The sequence below is a fragment of the Pterocles gutturalis genome, unplaced genomic scaffold (assembly GCF_000699245.1).
Source record: "Pterocles gutturalis isolate BGI_N339 unplaced genomic scaffold, ASM69924v1 scaffold30228, whole genome shotgun sequence".
In the NCBI taxonomy this organism is placed as follows: Eukaryota; Metazoa; Chordata; class Aves; order Pterocliformes; family Pteroclidae; genus Pterocles; species Pterocles gutturalis.
The window spans coordinates 5,901-15,663 of record NW_010124214.1 but is presented as its reverse complement, the minus strand read 5'-3'; the positions used below and the strand labels follow the sequence as shown (position 1 = coordinate 15,663).

Here is a 9,763-nt window from a genome sequence, read left to right as displayed (position 1 = left end):
GGGGGGTGGGCAGAAAAACAAGGAAGAAATTTTAGCTTTTGGAAAGACTTTGCAGTGGTGTCCCACTGGCACCAAAAGGTTTGGGTCAGCACAAACACAACGTTTTGAACAGTAAATCTGCCACAAAATACTAGAAAAAAAATTGTTTATCAATACAGGAAAGAAGAATTTTTTTTTTAAATAATACAGCTAGAATTCCTTCCAGTGGCCTACTATCAACTCTCAAAATATTTCTAACACTTGATTATACCTCTAACTTTTAACTACAAATAGCACACATTGTTTCCAAGTGTTACTTTTCCTACTCAGCCTTTTGGACAACCATCTTGTAAAGCTCTATTTAGGAACTAGTACCCTGAAAAACACGCAAATGCTAGATTTTCACTAAAGAAACTGACTCTATTAAATAACTGATTCAGACATATTGTCCACCTTAACCTTTTTCAGTCCATTTGAGTGCTGTGCTCAAACCAGCACTCTCCACATCACAGAAACTGTATGCATCAGTTATGTAATAGTCACACCATTCCTGCCACAGGTCCCTGAAAAAGGCTCCTGGGAAGTTTCAAAAAGGTTATTGAGCTGCTTTACAGAGCTCAGGAGAAATATGAATGAAAGTACGGTAGCTTAAAAAAATCTTACTCCAGTTAACATGCACATCAGTCCACCACAGATAATGCATTTATATATCTTACCTATTCTCTTCTTCCTTCTTCCACTACTAATGGGTTCGCTGTCTCAACCATTATGCCACTCTGAGCAAGACAACCCCAACATATCCACCCAAACATAAATTTAATGCACAGACTCCAAGTCCAATGCAACCACCAACAGTTTGGAAAATAAAAAAATTAATATATGTAGGAGTATGGAGGAAGTGAAAAGGTTTAATTTCAAATAATAAGACCACCAAAAGGTGGAAAAATTTACTATTTGTATCAGTGACCACTCATGTAAATGATATAGTAAAGCAATATTTATATTCAGAACCTAAATCTGATTTTATATTGAAAACCTTAAGTCATGAAATACAAAGAAACATAATATACAAAACATATACAGTAACTGTTACGCATTTACTTAGCTGCAAACTTGTGTGTTTTACAGTTCTTTACTCCATTTAGGATGGTAAACAGAGACCAGAACAAATCAGAATGGATCCTTAAAAAAAATAAAAGCTTCACCTGTAAAGCCATTGACATAGATGGCGACTCCACTAAAGATACTTGAGGAATTTCCATCCCTCTGGTGCTGTATGGCTGAATCTGTCCGGAATTGATCCTCCAATTTCTTAACCTTTGCCGACATGTAGCCACCCTAGTTTTTAAGTTAAAACAAAACAAATAAAAAACTCCCCAATGATACTAGTCTTAACTTTCTAACGTTTACAGACAGAAACTGGTAAATTATAAGGCTGGAAAAGTAAGCAGCATTCCTTCAAATTGATTTTAGTTGACATACAAAAGACATATTATTTTTCCAAATAAAAAATAGCAAATCCTCCACCCTAAATTTTTATCTACAAGATAATTGCATCTTGTTATCAACATGGCAGGACTTATTTCATACTTCTTTTATCTTACTCTCAAAGAAAAAAGATTCTATCTATATAAAAATTCTTATAGAATAAAAGAAAGAAGAAAAAAGAAGTACGGGAATCATGCAAGTTTGGATGCTAAATTAGAGGCTCATTGCTTATTGATACAAATATTCATTAAGCTCCACTTATTTTCAGTTCTTAAATATACATGAGACAGTCATATCATAAATATTTATGTAAATTAGGTGCCTCAGTTATTGTTTGTCCAACTGTATAGAATGTGGTGCAGACAACCATAAATAGTTTTAGAATTATTTTGTTTCATTTTAAATGGTGATTTAAAGCTATTCAATGGTCTGCACTTATTAATAATGCAATTTAGTGGATTACTGTGAACAAAGACTTCAAAACCTGGTAATTTGAAAAATTTATTTTGAAGTTAATTATGTGTTTTCAAGTGAAGGAAAAAGGTTTAATTTATAGCATACCTTTAGCATATATAACAAAATTGTAAACCCTTTTTAACCACCGTGTCATTTACCTCTTTAAAGAGAAAAAAACCCACACTTGTCTTTGAACATACCCATGATCCCCAGCCATTGCCATCACCATCCCGTTTCCGCCATCCACCCCGCCTCATACTGAAGCTTCTGCATAGGAAGAAAAATGCTTGATCAATTAGATGTTCAGCAATATCATCAGGGGCATTTCAATGATGCATTACAGGCCATCTACAGATTATCACAAAGACTGCATTTTTCAATGGGCTTCACTGAAGTATATGAGTTACAGAGTTAACCTAGAAATGAAAAATTGCATAAAAACCTAGTTACTCAGTTTTGTAGTACTGCATACTGTAGGTCCTGTAAAAAACACACATGCACATTTTGTTCCATGCACCCAGAATACAAAAAACTCATTACCATGCTCAGTTTCCATTACGATTTATTAAATTCTTCCTGTTCATCATACATTTCCTACAAAAAAGGGACTAAGAAAATATTTCTAAATACAATTACTACCATTCATGCAAAATATTGCCCAAGTCAGGAACAACCTTGTATTTCCTATTTGATACTATCTACATGGTGGAATGCAGGCAGACACCTCCTGGTACTAGAAACTGGATTAATTCCACCAATGGATTTACAGCTAATCATAAAAGGTCCAAACACTTCTTGCTCCAATGAAATACATCACCTAAAAGCAAAAAAAACCAAAGGCCATCTTACGGTCAACAAAAAGCCAGCTGCTTAAATGATCTACTACGACCTATAGCTAGGTTTGTGATTTGTTTCTTTGGGGTTTTGTTTGTTTGTTTGTGTTGCTCGATAACAAATGAATAAATAAATAAACAAACAGATACAACCAGCCACACTGCAGTTTTCCTTTGTGCAAGACACTTATCCCTGGACCATGAGTGGTACACAGCAGTATTCCCAGATGAGCTATTAGTTGGCTAGAACAGAACCGGTGGAGAGAAAAAAGAGATGGTTTGGACTGTGGCCAACTGTTCACTGCACCCAAGCAATTCACATTAACTATAGCTGTTGCAACTCTGATTTTAAAATATTGATTAATGATGTAGCATGGTCATGCGGTCACTGCCTGCTATTACACGTCTCACTTTCTACTCTGACCCGTTCCCTAAATAAAAACAGTTTAATCTTTTAGGGATATCAGCTGTTAAGGGTGTGAGGTCAGGATGCCAAAACTAAAAGGAAGAAGATTTAAGCCAGGCACCTTTATTTTTTTAAATATTTAATTTATATTCCTTTATCCTCCATAAAAATTAAAGAAACTACAGTTAATACACAGAAGGAAGGCAACTGGTTTTTTTATCCTAGTCTGCTTTTGAGAAGTTACCCATTCTCTGGGCTACCCACAGCATTGTCCAGTAACAGAGCACAGAAACATTATTCAGTCTCCAGCCTACCAGAAAGTACATACAGCTGTGGATAGAGATAAGAACACATTTTGGTCATTTTCCTATCCTGGCCTTCTGCACTGTGCCCCATTTATCACATTAAAGTTCTGTTTCCTTCGAACCCTGATGAAAGCTGAATTCCAGCTTCTGACTCTTAAATCCCTTCTGTTCTAGAGCTAGCAAGCAGGCATACTCTAAAATCCAGTTAAACTGCCCTGGATTGCAGGCAAGTTTAATTGCAGAACAAGACACAGCTGCAGTAAAGTTTTCATAAATATGGCCATTTTCACGGAATACTGCAAATACACCAAATTAGGTAACCATAGAATTATAGTCAAAGCAGGTACAATCACCTTGAAAAGACAAATTTCACTTGTATTTTTCAGGACCTCTACAAACACAAGAAGATCATGATGCGACTGGTTCTATTCTTATATTTGCTTTAACTTGACACATAACCTACACACATGTATATAATTATGAAGATCAATCACATGTCAAGGAGATGAGCTCTACACCAACAACCAAAACAAAGCAACCCCTCCTCAGTATGTATTATTTTCTCTCTGGGTACCTGTATTTCTTATCCAGAGATCGATTTCTAAGACATTGTGCCTCATGGTTTGGATTATATCTAACAGATACCACAGAACTCCTAAAGAGCAGTGAGAAAAATGAGAGATGTGCTAGACGACCACATGAAATACAAGATTGACTTTTTTCCTATAGAAGACAGTACACACTGGAAATGAGTAGGTGATTTCCTTCATACGGAAAATTTGTATTTTTCCATTACCTAAAGTCAATTCTAATTCAAATCTATCACTTCTGGCTGACAAATTCTTGGAGAAAGCAGAAAAGTATAAGTTCAAGAAAATAAAAACATTTATTCATGTAAACATCATCTAATGTTTTTAGATATCATAAGCATCAGTGTATGAGCTCATAAGATACACCAGAATTTTAACTATCAATTACCCTTTCTCCTTAATAAAGGACGACAAAAGTCTTAAAGGGTGTCTATAAAAAAGAGGCTCTCTCTTCACAAGGAGCCACATAGAGAGGACAAGAGGCAACAGGTACAAGTTGCACCAGGAGAGGTTTCATCCTGCTATAAGAAAGAAATTCTTTCCAGTGAGAACAATCAATCACTGGAGTAACCTCCCCAAGGACATGGTAGAGTCCTCATCACTGGAGGTTTTCAAGCTGCAATTGGACAGGGTGCTAGATAATCTCCTCTAGGCTTCCCTATCCATGAAAGGCTGGACTAGACTGTCTTTCAAGGTCCCTTCCAATCTGGGCTGTTCTATGATTCTAAGTCTATCAAAAAGAAAATCTTATATTAAAAGAAACTCTTACTCTGAAAAAAAACCAAAGAACCTTCAAGACTGTATGAAATTCCCACTATACGTCTCCACAACATCAGTTTAACAAATATGTTCTTTATTCCAATCCCTGAGTTCTTGAGAAGATAGGATTTGATAGGCAGTTACTCTGACCCCTACATATAGACAACCTCTTGCTTAAACTAAAATATCTAATGCCTGATAAACTGAAGAACTGCCTTCATAAGGGTAAGCTTTTCTGAAACCTTGAAACACATTTGATTTTTACTTAGGACACAGGGAGGTGAGGAAGAAAGATCTCTAATCTAAAAGCCATTAGATCAGGACACCACAACCAGTGGGGCCAATCAAAATCAGAATCATGAGTACATGCCTAGTTTGATTAAAACTCGGTATCAGAAAAACAAGACTACTTTAGGTTAGTGTGTTAAAAACATGATATATCAACTGCTCAAAAGTTGTCCTCCTAGAGACTGCAAAACTAGAGAAGCTGGGCTGTAATGACTACTTACAACATCTGATAATGGTTTACCATTTCCTTAACAGATGTGATTTTTGACTCAGCCAGTTCACTCAAACTGTAAACACACAAGTTAGGAACATGGTACTTCAGTGATCACTAGATGCCTCTGGCTCAAGTCTCGAGTGGATTACTTTCTTAATACTTATATGAAAACCTGGGAGACTAGTTTTTCCCTTTGTAGTTCCAGGACCTGAATGATGAACCAAGGTTTCTGGACTAAGGAGAATCCCCACTGCTGAAGACTTCTACTTAGAGCATGAATTTTTCCTTGAGAATGAAGATAACCTCTACAGCTGCCTTGCTAAAACCTAAGGAACAAGTGAGTGTGAGAGATATCGTGCACAGGATATATTAAATCAGAGGAAAAGTTAAGCAAGATTTGAAATACGCTCACTAGTTCATGAAATAAGAAATGTAAAGATGATCCGATGCTCCCTCTATAGGAATCATGATGAAGGGATGAGTAAGAGAAATGCTTTGTAAAGAAGCCTTTAAGTCAGGGTGGTGAAGGAAACCAAAGCAGGGGACTTAAACACCCATCAAAAGCAGGCCATAGTTACTAGTTTTCAGGGTATCTCTAGAGCCTGAAGGACAAGCTACAAAGTTACCCTTTGCCCAGGTAAAAGCTTTTAAAATAAAACAGAAATGCTCATATTCTGGATCTGTGAACACAAATCTCCAGCAATTAAAAAAAAATCCCAACAAACTCTAAAACTTCATAAAAGCCTCTCAAGGTACAAATAGTATTCCTTAAAATAGAACCCCTGTTCAGTGCAAGAGAAACAACCTTTCAAGAAAAAAAAAAAAAAAAAAAAAAAAAAAGGCAAGTTAACAACTCCTGTGATCAAAATTAACATCACTTGGCCCTGCATTTATTTCTAGACCACATAAAAATGGTAAACCTTACCATTCTAGAAAATCATGTTCTTTAACTAAAATTCAAATTTCTACTGGGCAATCCTTCTCAAAACTGAGTTTAGAAGCAAAACTAAGAGTTTTGATACTTTGTACATGAGTGGCAGCTCAGAAATACTCAACACAACCCGCTAGGAAAATACATACAACAACCCCTTACACACTGCTTCATAGCCCTAGCATCATACTTGCCAATCCACAACCACTTAATCCTATTGTTAAAGACTATTAATCAAAGCCTACAGATCAGGTAACGGGATGAAATGTTAATGCTACATTTTATGAATTCTGTAAACACGTCTCTCTTCATAGAAAAGTTGCACAGCAAAACAAGGAATGTAGATGTGAATGTTGATGTTAAGTTAATATTTGTTTTAATCTCATCTGTAGCACACAGTCTGATGCACTGAAGCTATTTCTTTAAAATACTTTAAATTCAGGATGGTGTGGCTGTAAGACAAGGGGCTTTCCATTATCTCAGGCAGTTGGGATAACACAGATAACGGACAAACCCAGACCAAACCCACAGGTATGGGGAAAAATGCTTGGGAGCACAGAATACAGATCTCACTGACTGTGTAAGTGAACATGGATCCTCATGGGCTTTTTAATTCCAGGTCAGTACCAGTCCTGCCCAAACTTGAGTTGTCTCTGCCATACTCTTCAGAATACCCTTTTCCAGGTATATGGTGCAGAGACATTTCTGCTGCCTCTTCAAGTAGCCAACTTGAATCTGGCAGAATACACACTTTATGACTCTGCAAGACTGGAAAGCATGTGAACTATTTCCAACAACAAAGTGAGGCTGCACTGTGACTCAACAAATAACCCTGCCAAACTGGTGTCTAAATACACAGCACCAGTAACTTGTAATCCAGGTAATCCAATTTCAGGTAACTGAAAGCTGAGTGAAAGTATAACCACATTGTAACAGCTATTTTGCATTTCTGACCAGAGGGAACATCCTGTCAATGTCCTCTAATGCAAAATAACTTAATTTTATTAACATATTCAAACATTATTATTTTTTAAAGTGTAACTCTACTGTTAACAGAAGTATGGATATCTTGGGCCACTGCTAATAAGTATCAGAATCTTTTGCTTGAACTGTAGATTGAATCCATCCCAGCTCAGCAAGGTTTAAAAGCTGTTTCCATCAAATGGGTATTTTGTGGCCTGTTTGAGTTTCATGTATCTACATTCCAGCTCCCACATCAAACTCACCACTCTACTTGGCACAAGTCTGCAAACTCTTTGAGGAAAGAACTGTCTTATGTGTTTACACACTTCTCAGCACAACAGAGTCCTATTCTTGGATGAATCTTCTGGAAAAGAGCTGCTGCTACAGGGTCTAAAACTGTTCTCTACCACATATTGAAAAGTTCAGCATCCAGCAAAAGAATTTAAAAATTAAAAAGGTGTTTCAAAAGGGTTAAGATACTGCATTTTCTAACCCCCGTAATTTTAGACACTTAAAGAGTTCTACTACTGTTTTATATTAAAATAAACTAATTAGTATGTTGCAAAGCAACTGAATTTTATTCCGGGGGGAAACAAACTCTCAGGGTGAAGTTTCATAAGATGGTTGAGTCATGGCTCACTGCCACCAAAAGGGATGGTTCTGCTCTTCAACCTCTGCTGGCCTAACAGCCTTTATTGCTTCTTCCCAACCTTTGCATTACCTCTGAACTCACATGACCCCTATGTTCACACTGGTGCTACGTGCAATTCAGCTCTCTAAATCAATAGAAAATTGACATAAATTTTACAGGTTAGTTTCCTGTCTGTTCAGCAAGCTGAACTCTCTCACAAAAAGCATCAGACAAAGCCAAGCAGACAGGCCAGAAAAGAGGAGTAGATGGGACTGGTCCTCTCATTGCCAGTGGGATCTAAAGATTATCTTAGCCATTTCTAGAAACCAACTTTCAGGGTCATGGCTACAAGCAACTAACTGTGGTGTAAATGTAGATATGGAGTTGCAATGAACTAGCTACTCTTCACTAACTAGCCCGGCTTATTTTTTTTTCCCCCAATAAACAAGAGGGGTAGGCTACATCACCTCTTCCGTGGTGTAAGAGTTTTCAAAGAAGTTACAGTTGAACAGCTCTGCACCTTAAACCACATGTGCCCATATGATAATCACTTTAACTACAAGCACCTGATGTTACAGGGTCAACCAGCAAGCTCTGTTTTGCAGTTCAATCTTTGATGATATTTTAAAGCAACAGAAATGAAATTATCTGAAGGACACTTGAAAAATATCTGTCCCCAAAAACACCCAACACCACCCCCATCTCCTGTGAGTAAACCTAAGAGTATACATTAGGAAAGAACAATCATTAAGATCTTGGGCAAATTAAATAGTAGACACAAAATTGTTGGCGAGTATGAGAAATTTCAAAATAGTATTTTTCTAAAATATTAACATCCATGGCATTTGCTAGAAAGGTGAAATACCATACAACCCACATAAAGCATGGAAAAACCCAAGGCCTTCAGAATCAAATCCTTATGTGTAGATGACTATCCTAAAGCTGTGTTCTGTGCATACTTTCATTTGAGTCTGACAGCAAAGAAATGATACTCTGACCTTCAGTTCAATCACTCCCCCAGAAATACACATGGGAACTCTTTGCTAAACTAACCCAGTTTCCAAACTGACTATTTTTGCAATTATCTTTATTTCAGATCAGTTTAATATCAAGTAAATACTTTACATACAAATAACAACTAAGAAATACACATTTCTTTTGCTGGTGAATCATCACAATGACCTAAAGCAGCTGAACAGCACTTAACCATTTATACAATGGCTGTACAGGACAAAAGTGTTAGACCTTTTCACAACTGACTTGGGAGGCTGGAACAGACAATTGTTTTAATTGTCACAACTTAAGGAACCACGAGCATGAGGTACAGAAAACAGCATCACTGCACAGTCTGCACCAGCTTTGAGCAATCTGTTTTCGAGCAGATACTCTTTCTGCTTTTATACATGGCATTTGAGATGGTTAGTTCTTTGAAAAATAGCAAGCCAGATTCAATTTGAGACCAACTGTCAATGTTTCATTCCCCTCTAGGAATAACACTCAGTAGCAGCTACAGTCCATTTAGAGCTTGTCACAAGCTGTGGTTTAACTTGGTTGAATTTTTCATCTGCTCACAGAAGACTCTGGCTTCAGTTTCAACATTTCTGCATTTTTTGGTAAAGTTTCCTCCCCTCCTTCAGAGTTCCTCAGTGATGAGTAGCTCCTCTTCACAAATTTTCATTGCTATATTTAACCATGTAGCGCAATTAACTTTTTAGTCCAAATATCACCTCCTTGTTATACCTGCTCTTATTGCCACAATACACTGGCAAGTTTCAGATCACCTCAGCAATTTGCTTCATTATTTCTCTTCTCCCCTTATATTCTTTTGGGGCTTCAACCCCAAGAGATCTTAGCACATTCACAATCTTTACGCCAGCTTGTAAATACCTAGATTCCAAAAAATTCCATTAAGTAAAATCA

General features: G+C 36.9%; 1 protein-coding gene across 4 annotated transcripts in view; it reads right to left on the bottom strand.

The window, feature by feature from the left end:
* Window positions 1-2,186, bottom strand: part of REV1 (REV1, polymerase (DNA directed)) — a 51,815-nt gene extending 49,629 nt beyond the window's left edge. For 2 of the 4 annotated variants that reach the window (XM_010078205.1, XM_010078204.1), the window contains exons 1-2: window positions 2,124-2,186; window positions 1,185-1,317 (exon numbers count right to left, since the gene is read on the bottom strand). In XM_010078205.1, the coding sequence (XP_010076507.1) occupies window positions 1,185-1,317; window positions 2,124-2,180 (190 nt within the window). In that variant the 5' untranslated portion in view covers window positions 2,181-2,186. The remainder of the gene's footprint in view (window positions 1-1,184; window positions 1,318-2,123) is intronic. The other 2 variants (XM_010078208.1, XM_010078207.1) reach the window with 1 other exon arrangement.
* Window positions 2,187-9,763: the final 7,577 nt, after the last annotated feature.